We start from the raw sequence: 17,261 nt of genomic DNA, 5'->3' as shown, positions 1-17,261 counted from the left end.
ACCCTCCAAACCAGCCATTCCCTCATGGGGATCCATTGTTGCCAATCTCCAGGGGAGGGCTGGAGATCACTCAGAATTACAACTGCTCTTCAGATGGTAGAGATCAATTCCCCTGGAGAAAATGGTAAGCTCTGTGTCATTATACCCTGCTGAGGTCACCACAGCAAATTGACACTGAGTGCCCAAGGACAGGACACCTGCCCAGAGCCTCTTTCTAGTGTTCGTTGTATTTATTTCCACAACGAACCTTATTCCTAGTCTATATATATATATAAAAGAAAGTCCCCTCACCATAAAATCAATGCCCAGGCCAAATCGCTGGACCTAGAGACACCACATTCGGGGAGAGCGCTCCTACCATGGCGTAGATGCTCGCTAACAATGGATTTTTAGAAATTTGACCCCTAAGTGGGTCAAAAGGGGGAAAATGTGCTCCCCCCGTTGATTCCTATGTGGCTGCCAGGCAGCTGCCTCTCTGCACCCCCCACTATCTGATTGGTCAGCTGCAGAGCTCAGTGTTCTGAGATTAAAAAACCCCAACAGTTACAGGGGACTGCAGAGAGCTAATGACAGTTGAGGAAATCAGGAGTGGCCAACAACCACCTGTGAGGTGAAGCAAAGCTGCTGGCCCAGCCTCTCTGATGGCTTCCAACACACTCCCCCCACCTCCTACACCTAACAGGTGGTTGTCTTCAGGTGCAGCCCCACCTCCACAGTGACTTCTAATACACCTCCCCCCTCCCCCTCCTACACTGGACAGGTGTAGCAGAGGAGGTGGCTTCCAACACACTCCCCCCACCTCCTACACCTAACAGGTGGTTGTCTTCAGGTGCAGCCCCACCTCCACAGTGACTTCTAATACACCTCCCCCCTCCCCCTCCTACACTGGACAGGTGTAGCAGAGGAGGTGGGATGGCTTCCAACACACTCTCCCCACCTCCTACACTTAACAGGTGGTTGTCTGTCAGGTGCAGCAGTGGTTGCAGGATGCTTAAAGCCACGAGTGATCCTGCCAGCCCTGCCTCCACAGTGGCTTCTAATACTCCTCCCCCCTCCCTCACTGGACAGGCAGCTGCGTGTCAGGTGTAGGAGAGGAGGTGGGATGCTTACAGCCGCTGAGGAGGTTTGCTCATCAGGATTGCCTTAGCACTGCTGCTTGCCCAGCCTCCCTGATGCCTTTAAATACAATCCCCCCCAACATCAGACAGATCGGTGTCTGTCGAGTGTAGGAGCAGGGCCAGGGTATGAATGTTTATGGGGAGATAGTAAAGGACATTTCTAGGAGCCATTTTGATGTGTGCCTCCCTCATGAACCTGAAGAAATGTCCACCACATCACCACTCCCTCAGACCAACTCCCTCTCACACCCCTCACCTCTTACTGCCCCCAAGAGAGCTCCTGGCAAACGTCAAGCCAGATACACCAACGCTACAAGGAGGAGGCAACTTAGAAATGCAGCAAAGACATTTGCACATGGTACTCCTGCAGTGCACTGAGCTGCACAGGCCAAGTACCAGCAAGATGACCCTGAGGTGCTCATATGAGCAAAACAATCCAGGAACACAAGTAGAGAGGCCATCACTTTTGTGGAAGGTGGCAGGAATTGACTTAACAGACAACTGCTTCTTAAATGGACAGTTCTGTGGCCTGCTCCAGAGTGAGCTCACCAAGCAGCCTGGTGATCCTAGCACCTGAGGGCAGAACCACCTATGTGGTCTACAGAGAGGTCCTTCAGTAGAGAGAGAAAAAGGACGTATGTCTCACCATTTCTTACACTACAATCTTCTCTGTTAGGATTCCTACAACAAATGTCACCTTTCAAATTTCACACCATCAGTATTATAACTGGATTTACAGAGCTTAAATACCATAGTGAAGCATGGGTAGCAGGCTAGTCATGAAATATTTCTATGTATAGTCTATTGGCTATTAGTCTATTGGCTACTAGTCACACAGAATATTTATCATATGTATGTATGACCAATTAACTTACATAGGGAATTAGCAAATGAGAAATTGCTTGGCAAGAAGTTGCTTGATTACAGGAGACTGCCCCTTATTGCTGCAGTAAAACAGGGTGTTGCATTGGACCAAGACTTGCCTCCATCCTCATCTTTGGGGGGTTGGGGTGAAGGGTCTACAGGATCTTCTTCCTACAAAACATGGCCCCTTCCCAGATGGGACATCTGGGGGTTCTTTGCAGTCCTTCCATGGGTCGCCAGACCCAACTTGCCCTCAGGTGCACTGCAGCCGAAGCATTCCATCCGTTTTTGGGTGGCTCAGCCAATGTTCTGTGCTGACTGGCAGCCCCCCGTTGAATGTCCCCATGAAATGTCCGGGCAATGCAATTGTAGGGAGCCAGGAGTTTGGGGTGACAGCACCAAGGAGATCAGGTGAGCCCCGGGGGTGGGAAGGGTCTGGAAGGGTCTCTTTAGGGTATCCCATTGGGCAGGTTAGGTAAAGCCTAAGGGTAAGTCCTCAAGGTACAAGGCTGAGGGTCTAACCACAATGGGGTGGGTCAAGTAAGGTAATCCCCAAGGATAGGCCTTTGGAACTCTTGGTATCAAGATGGGATGGACTAACAGGAGACCCAGAAAGGTTTACCTGTCAACAAGTTTTGTACAAATGAGTGGCCCAATTATCCACTGGGGGAATGGGGGAAGATGTCCATTTGTAAATTGCTTTGTCCAAGATGTGTCTTTTGTTTAAAGAGTGCTTGAGGGGGGGGCAACAGTGGGAGGGCTTCTAGTGTCCTGGCCCCACTGCTGGACCTCCTGATGGCACCTGGTATTTCTGGCCACTGTGAGACAGAGTGTTGGACTGGATGGGCCATTGGCCTGATCCAACATTGGCTTCTCTCTTATGTTCTTAAGTAGACTTAAGGCCTCCAAATTTCAGTTTGGCCATGGATATGGTTGCCAATCTCCAGATGGCAAGCTGGAGATCTTCTGCTATTACAGCTGGTCTCCAGGTGACAGAGATCAGTTCACCTGGAGAAAATGGCTGCTGTGAAAGGTGGACTCTGTGGCATTATACCCCATTGAAGTCCTCCTCCCCAAACCTCCACCCCCCAAAATTTCCAGGTATTTCCCAGCCCAGAGCTGGCAATGCTAGTAGCCATAGACTTCTGATTGGAAACTGAGTACATGATTAAGCGTGGAGGGTCCCCCCCCCCCATTCACATCATTTAGCAATCAGAAATCAGAAACTTTTTGGCATTCAAAAAATGCTTTCACAACTGCTCAGTGACCATCCAGACCTTTACAAATAATGCTGTATGTTGATTCCAAATAACTAAAAACTGTGCTCCTGTATGTAATTTTTGTTTTGTTTTGCAAAGCTCCTTTTTAAAAAGAACTCTGTGTTCTTTAACAATAGCCATGTTTCTTAGCTAATAAATATTACTTTATAGAAACCCTACAGTGAAGAAAAGTATATAGTTAGAAAAACCCTGCAGAGTTTGGAGGAGGTTGCAATAATAAAAAAAAACTACTGAGAACATGTTCCTTCTAGGGGGCAGATAATTAAATTGCAATGGCCTGATTTTCAGAAGTCAAAGGTACTCAACAGTTCTGACTGACTGTATTGTGAACCATGGTTAGTCATTTCCATTGAAATCCAGCCTCCTCCTAACTTTGATCGCCCAATATGATTTGAAGTTTACATTAACTAACCGCAGAGGCACACCTGTTGCCATTTTGGGCTTGATGCCTTAATGCACAATTAAGGGGCCAGCCTTTTGCTCATGGAAAATTTTAATGCAGTGCCATGCAGTTGTCAGATATGGTGTGCTACACACATTGGTCTTCTTAGCTGACAGAATTAAATCTAGTTTAGTGGATATTTATGGAAGCTTTTGATCATTTAAAAAACTATTCAAATTTCATTATTTTTAAATGAACCAACACAAGATCATAATAATAAATGGTAAAAGAAAAAAAATGAAAAACAGCACAAAGAACTGGAGGTAATTATACAACCCAGTTCTGGATTTATCGTATTTCTGTTCCTGCTTTGATTTGGCAAATGCTTCCTTAGCTACTTAGCAGGATTTATCTGCAGAAGGAATGCCTGTGGAATTACAGCACTAAGAAAGAATGCCTCTTATTACTCAGCTGTAATTAGCATATATGTAAAAGAGGTGTGTGTTTTTCTCAGTAAGCACATCTATGGAGATCGCCCCCAAATTACCCAGATCATCTGCTTATGGAAATGTTCTACTTGCAGTGTGGTCTACAGGAGAAAGCTGGGCTGGGTTATTACAAACTGCGTGACTGCAAGAATGAAAAAGGATTAGAGTGTACCTGAATCTCTTGCCAGTGCCGCTCCCTTTTTACAGGGAACATCTTGCTACCTCGTGGGTAAATTCTATATCTTTTCGTTTCCTTTAATTCCAGGGCAAACGCTATAAAAACTCCTTGGAGACAGTGGGGACACCAGATTCCAGCCGAGGTCGCAATGAAAAGAAAGTCATCAAGTAAGTCCCAGGAAGAGCAACTGGTTTGGGGGTGCCACCTCAGATTGCAACCACCACTTGGAAGACACACCTCTGAAATACACTGGATATTGTGCCTTCAAGCAATTCTGTGCCTACAAAACCTTTACATCCCCATTCATGTTTATCTCAGCAGCCCCAACATATATGCCCATCCCTTCCACTCTCTTTCTACCACATATATTTGCTGTCATACCTAAAGACCCACACATACCTACACCACCTTGTGTATATCAGCACCTAATAGCACAATCATTTGCAGTCATCCTTATATTTTCACATAGACTGTAGGCATAACACGGTATTTTCCACCCGGATGTTCTCCAAAATGTTCTCACTTCCTGGCACCTTGATGTGGTTTTTATTCCAACATTCACCTTTCTCTGCTATCCCAAATATTCATACATTTTGTCCTTCCTAAATAATATTGTCTTGTTTCTGTTTCCCTTACCTTGTCCCCTCAAGGTATCACATAGCTGACACTGCAGAATTATCATTGTTTCCTATGAAATCTCAAACCCACAAATGCAACACCTCAAAAACCTTTCGATCCATGTTTCATTTCTGTTGTCCCTCTTCCTCCTACCCCACCCCATCACACATCTGCTCTGACATCTCCCTAGTCCCATCCCTGCATTTCAGAAAATTTCAGATCCTCCTCCCACCTCAACATGTCACGTGTGATATCAACAGGTACAGGCTGCCCAAGAAACCAGTCAAAAATTGCATTGCTGGCTTGTGTGTATAACCATCCGCACATGATTATACTAGTCAGAACAAAGCCACAAGCTTTCGCTTGTCTCTGAACAAATGGTAAATCTCCTACACCGAAGAGCAGCAATTGCTATTTTTCTCTCTCTAGCACTTAGGCAAAGTCTTAGTGCTAAAGTTAATAAAATCCCCCTGGCAACATATAGAAGATTGCAAATCATAATTAACGACTCCACAGCTGTTCTTTGGTACTCAGATTTGCAACAATCAAGATCCTGCCTTCAGTCACATCTTCCAGAGAAATCAGTTTTGTCTGCTCTGGGTATAATGTACAGCCACATTATCCACTTTTGAGCTATTTAAAAAAAAAATAATCATGTGTGGAGACAAATTTGTGATCTGTGGAATGATTCCGGGTTTCTTTGCAATTATGTGAGTTTATATCGAGAAAGGGTTCAGTAACACCCTTCTTTCTCCCTGAGGGGTATGGGTCCGGGCCTATAACACACAGATTATGGCATTACGTGTAATAGACATTTATTAGTTGTCCTGTGACAGACTCGAAGCTTTCTCTCCGGCCTTATCTACAGATTTCCCACAAGCGCTGCTCTGAGCTCATTCCTCCCTTTTGCCCCGATGGTACGTGTCAATTTCACACAAGTGCTGCACGGCCGTATTTTGCCCCGCAGCTTCGTGCAATTTCCCCCGCGTCTACTCAATCCTCAAAAAACAGGATTGAGTAGACGCGGGGGAAATCACACGAAGCTGTGGGGCAAAATACAGCCGTGCAGCACTTGTGTGAAATTGACACGTACCATCGGGCCAAAGAGAAGAGTGGGCGCGGAGCAGCGCTTGTGGGAAATCACCCAGGGAGTGGGAGGACTGATGCTTTGGCCCTGCACACATGAAACAATTGTGCCAAGCAATGAGGCAGCACAAGCCTTTGGGATAGCTACATTACCTCCTTGACCATGGCTCTGGCTAGACCGGGACCTGACTTGAAAACGATCCTTCATTCAGTCTTATCCTTTCTTTCCCATTTCAGGAATTTCTTAGGGTGAGATTATATGATCCAATTCCGTTTCAGCATGACTATATCACCATGAGGTGACATTTTTCCTGTTATACCTTCATGATTACAATTTATTATTAATGAACTTGCATGTTATTAATTATATTTAATCTCACCTTCAAGAATGTTTTCTTGCTTCCAGGAAGCAGAATTCAGTACCAGTTTCACAGCTGGTGTTTTGCCTGCTGATGGGTTAGAGCCTGGGATCTGTCAGCAGAACATGCCGAGGACCGCTGAGCTTCTTTGCCATTCTCTTCCCCCCGCTCAGCAGCCATTCCCAACCATGAGAAGATTGATTCCCAGGGTCACTGGAGGAACAGTGACATTGGTTGGGAGGCTGTGGTGGTGAGGGGGGAGGCGGCAAAATCGCTCCTCTCTGTCCCTTGCGGGAGTAGAGCTCTGACACAGGAGGGGGCCATTTCAACCCTCCCCCCTCCCCACTGCAGCTTTTCCAACCCATGTGACTGTTGTTCCCATGGGTCCTGCAAAGCCAGGAAAAAATTTGCCCAGGGTCAGAAATGGCTGCTGGGAGGATGGGAAACCGTGGACAATTGGCCAGCCTTGCAGGGTCCTTGTGCTGGGTCCGACCCGATACGATCATACAAGCTCATCCTTGGTTCCCCATCTGGCTATTCATTGCCATATCTAATTTTTAAAAGGGACACTGTGGATATTTGTTCCATGGAGACCATGCATAAGGCTGGAGTATTCTGAAATAAGGGACTGTGAGTTTGCCTGGGAAGCTATGACAACCTGGTACGAGGGAAGTTCACTCAGAAGTGTGGACATCTACCATCACCCTGCCTTATATCCCTTCCTACTGAGTACAAAGAAGCTCACACAGAGGGTGATACTCAAGTAAATGGATTGGTGACATTTGCTTATGTCTGTGTACACGTGTGTGTTTGCTTGCGCATGCATCTGTGTGTATGACTTTGCATCTATGTGTGCATAATGAACAAATGGGTGCTGGTGTTTACATATTTGTGTACTGTGCATATGTGCACTTCTGTGTATATGTGCATGTGTGCAGGTATGAAAAAAAAAGTGTGCTTGTGTATATATACATTGGTGGGTTTCTAAGCCTAACAGTAGTTTGAATCTCTTGGCAATCCTGCCTTCCCTTAGCTGAACTATCAGTGAGCCAAAGGTGTTGACTGCAGAGTTCAAAGGTCATGTTCTTTAATCAAAAGTATATAACACTGACTGTTGTCTTCCTGCTGTCCTTCAGGCCTAGCAGGCTGTCAGCGGAGACCATGCATGGGAATGCCTGAGCGTGGGCCACAAAGCAGCTGCTCTGAGGCATTTCTTCTCATGGAGAAGTGTTAGTAGACACTGAAACAGTCACCAACAGGCACCAACAAGCTTGAAACACTCTTCTCCCCTTGCAGCTGGAAAACCTTCCCTTGCTCAGCCCCCCTGAGAGAGATCTCTGCAGTGTCTCTGATCCAAAGCTCAGCAAGGCAGGTGACAGATCAGGAAAGAGACAGGCAGAGAAATACAACCAAGAGGTTTTGTCTCTTGCTTTTACTTCTCTGCTTTCCTCCTCCTTGCAACATTTCCCTCCCCGTTTCTATTCTCTAGCCTCTGTGAATGAGGCTTTTGCCCCTTGGTGAAGTGCAGCAGCCCTTTATCCCAAGCTTTTCATCTCCCCTCTGTGTAAGTCTCAAGAGGCGGGTGGGAAGGCATTTTGTCCCCAAGCCAGAGAAGGGCAAGGAGAGTTAACGAGAAGAAAAGGGGCTGAGTGCAGGATGTAGCCTGGGAAAAACCGCTTTGATGTCTCTAATAAATGTGCCACAGAACCACTTGACTTCAAAGGCCATTGTTGTCCCATCTCATGAGCTGTGAATCAAGTGCTGAGGAGACATTGGAAGCTCTCTAAAAGGAGAAGAAGATTTGGTACCAGGCTGTAGATGATCACAGTGTGGCATCGTGAGCCCCTTAGAGCATCTCATCAATGGATGGCCTCCTGCCTGACCCTCCCAAGCTCCTTCTGCACAAATGAACAGAAGATCTATAAAAGGACAAGCCATATCCCTTGGGCTTCCTGTGAACAAGCAGCCAGAACTTTTTTTATTATTAAGGTGCACACAGACCGGTATTGGATAAAGGGTCAGATCCTGAGCCCTGGTGAAACTTTGATCAGATTTAATATGTCTCAGAGTGATTTTCTTAAATTTAGATTCAGTATAAGAAAACATGAGCTAATCTTTCTTCACAACTGCTTATTTTATGGTTCTTACATGTTCTTCAGCACCACCTGCTGTACCTTGCATGCTTGGTGGGAAGAATTTGAGTAATGCCTTTAGTCCAATGTCTCATAAGAACTGTCTTAGGATTTTTTTTTCCTGCTTGGGATATTGCTACTGCTCTGTTTGCACTTCTCTGTAGTTCAATACACAGTTCTGCACAGAATACTGGAAGATATTTCACTTCCCTCAGTAGTGGATCCAGCCAGCGTTGGAGACCCCGGGCAAAGATTCCAATTGTTTTAGAAACCGACCGAATGTTGTGCTGGGTGCTGTGCACCCCTTCTCCATGGGGAGAAGGCAGGAATGAAGGGAGAAGCCAGAGGTTGAATAGTGAATAGTCGTTGCAAAATGGCAATTGTCTTTCCCAAGAGGACAAATGGGGACACAAGAAAGCAAAGCGTAGCACCATCTGACAGAAACATCTTTAACCTGCACACCATCTTTCTCTCTCTCTCTCTCTCTCTCTCTCCACCAGCTTTTGGAGGTGCCTGCTCCTGTTTTTCTTCAGCTCTACCTCCTGTTGTCACCTGTCCCTCCGTGTGTGTGCATGTGTGTGTGTGTGTGTGCGCGCTTGTGGATGTGAGGCACAGAGCTTACCTTCCACAGGAGGAGAAATCGCTGCTCTAACCTCACTGCCTCTCATTTGGGTTAGTTTTTTTCTCCTTCCTCCCTTTGCAGGAATTTAGATTCTCTTTCTTGTATTTCCCTTTTTTCCCCCCCTCCCCTCGTCACCGGCTGATCTAGTGATCTAGACAGAGACTTTTGGAATAACAATGACAACACAGTACAGCAGAAATGGAGCTCCTACCCTCCCAAGGAGTTTATACTAAACATATCACCTTACGCCCCATATGGTGATCCGCGACTTTCCCTCAAGTGAGTCTCTCTTTACCTGATTTGATCATATATAATGAGTATATGCACACCCTGCCTCCCACCGTCCTCTTCCTGCTCTCCCCTTCACATTCCTCTTCCTCCCTGTTCCACCTCCTCCTCCTCCTCACACACTCCACCTCCCCCATGGACAGACAGCCATGGAGACGAGCAACCCCTCCTACCTTCCCTTCTCCCCGCTTTTTAATTCAGGGGTTCCCAACTACAGTGGTCCGTAAGACTTCTCTGGCTGGTATTCCTCCCCCCCTTTCTCCTTTTGGCTCCAATCCTGGTCCTAAGGAAACAGTGAGTGTTCTGTTGGTGGGTTCACTGGCTCCAGAGTCAAGCCAGTGGCTCAACCTTTGGGCTGGACCTCAAAAACAAAATGGCTGGCTTCCATACTTGCGTGGATCCCAGTAAGTACCTGGTGTGTTCAGCCAACTGAAAGGGGGGGAGTGCTGGCAGGCATGGGTGACACCTCAAAAGCCACTGTAGGGCTCTTGCCTCAGAGCGGGTTTGAGTCAGGCTTTCAGCCGGCCAGGCTTGTGTGGTGTTGCCCGTAAGCTGGGAGCCGCTGCCTTAAGCAGAAGAGGTCCGTGCCCTCCCCCCTCCCTCCCCTTGGTCCCTTTGGCTCTCCTACTCCTCACCTCCTTCTCTGCAGCACAGGCCGGGGTTGCCCGTTTTGGTCACCCTCTCAGCGTGTTCTCTGCATCTGCACTGTGTGGTGATGGTGATGGTAAGCTCTCTCACTAACATGGCTTTTTTTCTCTCCCTTCACCTGCACAGTGCCTCTCCTAACGGTCTTATCCATTGTTCAACCCTTCATTGTCAATGGAATAAAATTACTTTGGCTGCCATCATAACCTCACAACCAAGCCAGGGCTGCCTTCTGTCTTTGCCTGGGACAAAGGCTCTCCTTGGCCCTTTCTTTTGCAGTGCTGATGTCTCTCTTTCTCTCTGTCTGTCTGTCTGTCCTTTGTCTGTCTGTCTCTCTCTCTCTCTCTCTTTTTCTCCCTGTTCTTTTTTCCTCCCCTTTGTGTGGCCTCCTTCTCGCTGCCGTCTGCCTCCGCCTCCCTTCTCCTGGTGTGCCCTAGTGGCTCATTGCTATCAGGTGCAAAGCTGGCTGCCTCGGCCACATCAGGGCTGGCAGGGGAGCGAGAAGGACGGCACGGGGAGAGGCAGCAGCTCCGAGAGGACGGCATGAAGAGCAGCGTGTCTGCCCAGAGTGAACCCAGCATTGGGAAGGCGGGGAGAGGCCGATGGCAAACGGTGCAGAGCCACCTAGCAGCAGGGAAACTCAGCTTAACCAAGTGAGTGAGAGTACATCATGGGCCTGGCCCTATCTCATGGCCCAGAATTTCATCTAGGAGCATGAAACAAACACCAACAACCACGCTACAATCTTTGTGCTGAATCAGACAGAGCACAGGAATGCAAAGGCAATGGATGTGACACCATTGTTTAGAGGAGAGCTATGTAGACCATCAGCAATCAACGAGAAAAGTTCAGTTCTGCAAGAGCAGAAACAGAAAGCTGTATTTCCTACTCCCACCCCCACCACATACACAGTTTTATCTGGGAATAGTCCTTAGAGTGTGCAGATAAATCAATAAAATAGGTTTAGGCCAATTTCAAGGGACCAGAGCCCCATTCCAGGATCACAGTTTGGACTCCAAATGACTGTGTTCCTGGGGCTGCTGCTCAAATGATGACGAAATAGTAGTTAACCGGTCCTAACAAAAAAGGCATTATAATACCACTCCAAGAAATAATATTTATTAGTTATAAGGTATGTACAATAACGAAAGAGAATAAGCCTTGACTGCATGTCAATCTACAAAAAAAATCTAAAATGGCACATAAAGAAAGAGAAGGGGGGAGGGAGAGAGAGAGAGAGAGCAGAGGAGAAAGGTTCTGACTCAGATTCTCTGGTAACTTTCAAGTACATGGCTTGCAGGCACCTCAGCCCCTGGCCTCTGTACTTGGGCTGCCCCACTGAGTATTCCATCGGCAGCAGTGAGCACAAAGCTAGATGCTACGCAGCAGATGTACTGAGTAGCCATGCTTCAGAGTATACATGCTCCAGGGAAATTCTGGAATCCTTCAGAAGTGTGAGCCCGGAATGTGATTCATTCCAGCCTCCAGCCCCCACTTTTTCTGTAGTCACAGCAGCTTGTGATGTCCTGAGCAGTATGATTCAATAACAGTTTTCTAGAATGGCTGTTCACTGACATCTCCTGTTAGGTTTTCTAATTCCACTTACAGTCCAGCTCTTACTTCTGACTCTACAAATATTCTAATGTAGCTTCTTTAAACTGTTTTGAACTAAGAAATGGGTCGTTTTCCTTCGACTATTTGCCTCATTCTTGAAGCCTCGGAGCCAGTCCAACTAAAATCTCTTTTTGTGTCACATTTTTGACCACGTGCCAAAAGTCCGAAGACCCAGCCGTGGGGCTCTCGGTTCAGGCCCTCTTTGATGACAGTCCTGCCTTTTGCAGCTAAAATGAAAACAAAATGAACTCCTTGTGTTTTGGGCATATGCAAACCTTGGTGGAATATTTGAGGATTTATCACATGCCCCCTTTAGGTCTCTTATAAGTGGCACACTTGCAGCTCAAGTAAACAGGCTGCAACCCCTCATAGTACAAATATTACTCGACATTTCTAAGCACCACTGCAGATGTTTTCCATAAGGATTTTTAGAAGAAGTATACTTGTGCATTATTCAGTTCAAACTGCTATACTAGCTTGTTATTCAGTAAATAATAATTATAATTCTATTTTGCAGTTTTGCAGGGGCTTCTTAAACATAAGTGAAGCGGCAGAAATTGTGGCTATGATACAAGAAACATTATTGGTGTTGTATTGACTGTTTTTGCTTAAAGACTATATTAGAATTTTGCCACTGTAAATAGGATTTTTATACGCTCCAACTGTAACATTCTGATCCAAGAAAGTAATAGGCAAACAGGAAGAAAACCACACATGAAGCAAGCCCAATACTTGCTGTTTCTGCCACAGCAGCCCCCCACTGCTAGAGGCAAACCACAACTGTAAACAGGGGTGGTTCTTGTTGATTCCGGGGCCCTGGGCAAAAGTCCAGGATGGGTCCCCAGAATCACTGCCACCACCACCCCTGCTCCCCCCCCCGAGGTCAAGCAAGGAGTGGCCCTCGCCCTGTGTGAGGTGGGTAGGAACCACCGGGGCCCCTGGAAGTCGCCACCCAAGCCCCAGATGGGGCAGGTGCAAGCTGTCAGAAGTCTGCTCTCCTTTTCCTTTGAGAGAGCAGGGCTGCTGGTAGCCTGCCCCCCCCCCCAAGCATGGGACCTCGCTGCCCCTGTTGTCCATTGGCTAAGACTGCGCCTGGATGTAAAAGCAGTTTGTCTTTTAGGCAGAAGGGATGGCTTTGGTGAAAACAGAAAGCAGTGTTCCAGCTACATGTGCCCTTCACTTTTGAGTACATGCACCACATCTTTTGAGCTGCGGTGGCTCAAGTGGTTAAGACGCTAAACTGCAGGCTGTGGAAGGTCGGTAGTTCAGCGGTTCAAGACCCGAGTGTGCCGCATGACGGAGTGAGCTCCCGTCTCTGGTCCCAGCTCCTGCCAGCCTAGCAGTTTGAAAGCAAGACATTGCAAGTAGATAAATAGGTACCACTTCAGTGGGAAGGTAACAGCGTCCCATGCACCTTGTTGTTTAGTCATGCCGGCCACATGACCACGGAAATGTCTTCGGACAGCGCTGGCTCTTCGGCTTTGAAACGGAGATGAGCACCGCAACCCTAGAGTCGGGTTTGACTGGCTTTCGAGTAAGGGAACCTTTACCTTTACCTCTTCTTTGGATCATGGCTAAGACAATAGTCACATGTTTATGACTTACAGAGAGCCAGTTTGGTGTAGTGGTTAAGTGCGCGGACTCTAATCTGGGAGAACCGGGTTTGATTCCCCACTCCTCCACTCGCAGCTGCTGGATGACCTTGGGCAATCCATAGTTCTGAAAAGAGCTGTCCTTGAAAGAGCAGTTCCTGAAAGAGCTCTCTCAGCCTCACCTACCTCACAGGATGTCTCTTGTGGAAAGGGGAAGGGAAAGGACTTTGTAAGCTGCTCTGAGACTCCGAATGAAGGGCGGGGTATAAATCCAATCTCCTCCTCCTCCTCTTCTTCTTCCATTTCTGTGGCATTAAAATCTGCCAAACATTCTTTATTTGACTGATTCAGTGACTGAAACCCATGTATGACCAGATAACCAGTAAATTTTAGAGTTGGCAAAGGATTTTTTTTTTTTATTTTTTTTTGCTATTGAGGAAATTTACCAGGCTCCAAAAATTAACTTCCAGGTTCCACATTGGTTCCACCTGTGACCCACCAGATTCCACATTTCCTGGACTAAACTTGATTCTGCCCTGGCCCCATCTTCTTATAGCAGAGTGGGCTGAGAGGAGAGTGCTCCAAATAGTATAATACAGGTCCCTACCACACGGCAGGGAAAAGGACGCTCGAACTGCGGCTAATGTGAGCCGCAGCAAAGTTGAGACGGCGCGGCGGGATCTCACAGATCCCCCGAGCCGCGGCGCCGTCGCTCCCCGGCACGATCAGATGCCGGGGAGAAAGCGACGGTGGGGAGGGGAGCCTGGCGAACTGCGCATGCTCACACATGCGCAGTTTGGCCAGGAGCCGGGGATGCGTCCTTGCGCCAGCAATCCCACGGTCAGCGAAAAGAGCCACCTCGAAAAGAGCCACCTTCGAAAAGAGCCACCTCGGTAGGTGGTTCTTTTTTGGTGCGGAGCAGCGCTGGAAGGGCTGGATCAGGGACGGAGACGGTACACTTCCCAGATGTTGCGGTGGGATCGCGCCCGTTTGCTCCGCCCCCGTTTCGTCCCGCTCCCGGCCCAAAAGGCCTCATATGGACAGGACCACAGTAAAGTAAAGCAGACAATGAGAGATGCTTTAACTGCCTCATCCATGTGATTCTTTTCACTCATACAAAATCACCTCCCCCCCTTCACCTCCTTTTTACAGGAAAGGGGAAGAGATGTGAATAAATACATGGGGCTGCCCCAATACCTCTAGTTTGACCAAGGTCCTAGGTCAAATCAAGGATCCCTAAACTTGTATCAAGGCCCCATTTCCAGGAAGTACTTTCTTTTACAGCCCTGAGATGTATTTGCAACATTAATGGTAATGACCGTAAGGGCTGTCTTACAAATGGTAACGTGGAATTAACATTTCATTTGGAACAATTGTTTAGATCCCAGGAAACATGCCCAGTGATTTCCACCAGTGGAGCACAGCTTCCTCAGCCCCTCTCCCTGCTGCAGCCCAAAATTTCCCCTAAACTGCTGCTTCTGGGGGACGGGGGACTCCAGGAACAACATGAGGGCAGAGTCAGAGATCTGCCATGGGAAGGGGGGATTTGCAAAAACATCTCCCCATTCAGTTAGTGGAAACCTTCTGTGAGATCCAACACAATGTCTACAGCACTACATTTTGCCACCTAACAGGTCCTGGCCAGAGATTTCTCAAACCCTAAAATGCCCTTAACTAACGTTCATTCTGAAACCTGCTATCAGCTGCCGCTCAACTGCCTTACCCAGCCAGCACATACAAATGATTGTCACAAGGAATGTGTAAGACAGTTGGGAGTGACAACATCTGTTAAGAATATTCACATTAGTTCTGGTTGTGAAGTCAACCCTAGACTAACTTTGAAGCATTTACTGATTTAATAAAGATTTGTGTTGAGTAAACTGATCTGTAATGCCTCCCTCATAGTGGAAACTTTTGTGACTGGGTTGTTCCTGTATTTGGCATGTGTGTTTCTGTCATGGAGCGCTACTTCGCGAGAGCTCTTCTGTTCGCTTGCACAATGACATTGTGATAGAAACTACAAGTGGGACAAGGGACCAGCAGACACCAGAGAGCCAGGTGTGTCTGGTACAGTCCCTTCAACACTGGGACTGCTTCCCACACAGCAATTACCCTTGATAGAAATTTATACATTCTGCTGGCTTCAGGCCTAGAGGGGCCAATTTTAGTTTCCTGTGACCGAGGTTGAAAATTGGACTAATTTAGGATTTGATAGAAAACTGAAATGAGGTCACAGCATGCAGAGGAGGCAGTGGCTGGGAAAGGCCCGTTTCTGCTTTAGGCCTGACACCCAGCGGGTTGGGGTTAGAAATATCCAAGCAGACTCATTGGTATTAGATGTACACAGAAGTATCCAAATAATTTTTTAAGGCAGGAAAAGGGGAATGGATCTCTTTGCATACACAGGTCTTCACAATCCCTTCTTCTTTCACCTTTTCTTCCTCTCTCTCTCTCTCTCTCTCTCTCTCTCTCTCTCTCTCTCTCTCTCTCTCTCTCTCTCGCTCCCTCTCCCAAATTTCTCATCATAATATACAAAGATGCAACTTTGCCACTGCATCCCTGGCATCAGCATTTTTGCTGCTTTTGTTGTAGGCGGACACTCACTCTTGCTCAGTTCGCAGCTGCAGCAAATGAGAGAGGCTAGACTCTTCTACCAAGAGCTCCTGGTTTCCATGCTTCCTTAAGTTAGTTTGGTAATCAGGTTTGGTTTATGCTTTAAATTATGGTCAGACTGGCCTGTGAGCCTTTTGTGACTGCCAGCCCCATCTGGCCACTCTAAAGCTCAAGCCTGAAAAAGCAGCCGAGTTTGGACAGAAGCAGAGATGGTGAATGATAGGACTTGTGGGTGATGACCTGACCGTGCACCTTTGTCCCGTCACGTGTTCATTTGTCTGATCAGTGATTGTCCATCCCTGCATAATACCTAACCAGGTCCTTCAGGGTACACCCGAATATATCAATCACTGTATAACTCCAGTGCCTTCCATATCTCTATTTCATGCATATGCTTTGTCATGGATTTACCATCACGACCCTTTCTTGTACAGTTCTCTTCCCTATATATAGCTTTAGTTTTAACTACAAGTTGGGCTGTTCATAAAGGGAGGAGGGTGAGAAGGACCAACTTCCATGCCGTAGAAGAAACTAACTCTGTGCTCCAAACAAGTTATGCGAATCAATACAATGTCATCAAATCTGCACTCAAAGTTTAAACTTGACACCTGCATTTCCACAAAATTTAGAATTTGGGAAAACAACAGAAAAATATTATAAGTAAGAGGCAATAGGATTTGATGGGTATGGGAAGGCAGTTGGAGATCATAAGAGGGGAACAGGTGGCTATGTATGGGACAGAAGATAGTAATGCCTGTGAGCTTTAAAATATAACTGCACAAACATATGAGCTAACAGCCCATTTCTAACTGAATAAAGGCTGATATTTTCAGGAATCTAAATCCTGTGCCACATGTTTTACAAATGCAGTTTTACAAATGCAGTCTTGGAGAAGATGAACAGCTCTGGCTATGGGGGCCCCTATTTTGTAACTACCTGCATGCTTCCTTTCATGTGTGTTCATGGCCATGTCTGGTCCTCTCATGTCTAGGCTGAATGGCTATTCATGTTTGGCACTGTTTTTCTGAATGAATGTTCAGCCACCTGCTCTGTATGGTTAGCTGTGGATTTTTATCATGTCTTTTGACACCTGTCTGTATCTCTGTATTGTCATTCTAGCTTTATGTCCTGCCCTGTACTTCACAGATGACAGGTCTTATCTAACAAAGAAGTCTCTCACGTGTACAACTGTGTGGCCACCTTACTTTCCCCTTCCCCAACACATCCCTTGTCCTTTCTACCAAGAAGCTGCCTGCTTATTATGTGCAAATACATATACTAGAACTCCAATAATGGGTGTTGGTTTTGGAAGCAGTGATTGACTACAGAACAGTGACAGGAGAAGGGGGTACATAGCTGTTTAGATGTTTGCCATTTCCCTG

General features: G+C 46.9%; 1 protein-coding gene across 1 annotated transcript in view; it reads left to right on the top strand.

Annotated features, from left to right (window-relative positions):
* The window catches only part of LOC107112034, a gene marked incomplete at both ends in the record, with an annotated part of 130,145 nt that overhangs the window by 79,617 nt on the left and 33,267 nt on the right, over window positions 1-17,261 (top strand). Inside the window, 3 exons of the mRNA XM_015413099.1 lie at window positions 4,398-4,477; window positions 9,275-9,406; window positions 10,498-10,713. Coding sequence (XP_015268585.1) covers window positions 4,398-4,477; window positions 9,275-9,406; window positions 10,498-10,713 — 428 coding nt within the window. The remainder of the gene's footprint in view (window positions 1-4,397; window positions 4,478-9,274; window positions 9,407-10,497; window positions 10,714-17,261) is intronic.

Source organism: Gekko japonicus, unplaced genomic scaffold (genome assembly GCF_001447785.1).
Source record: "Gekko japonicus isolate JY-2015 unplaced genomic scaffold, Gekko_japonicus_V1.1 scaffold3207, whole genome shotgun sequence".
In the NCBI taxonomy this organism is placed as follows: Eukaryota; Metazoa; Chordata; class Lepidosauria; order Squamata; family Gekkonidae; genus Gekko; species Gekko japonicus.
The sequence above is the reverse complement of the archived record's forward strand: the minus strand, read 5'-3'. Positions and strand labels throughout refer to the sequence as shown.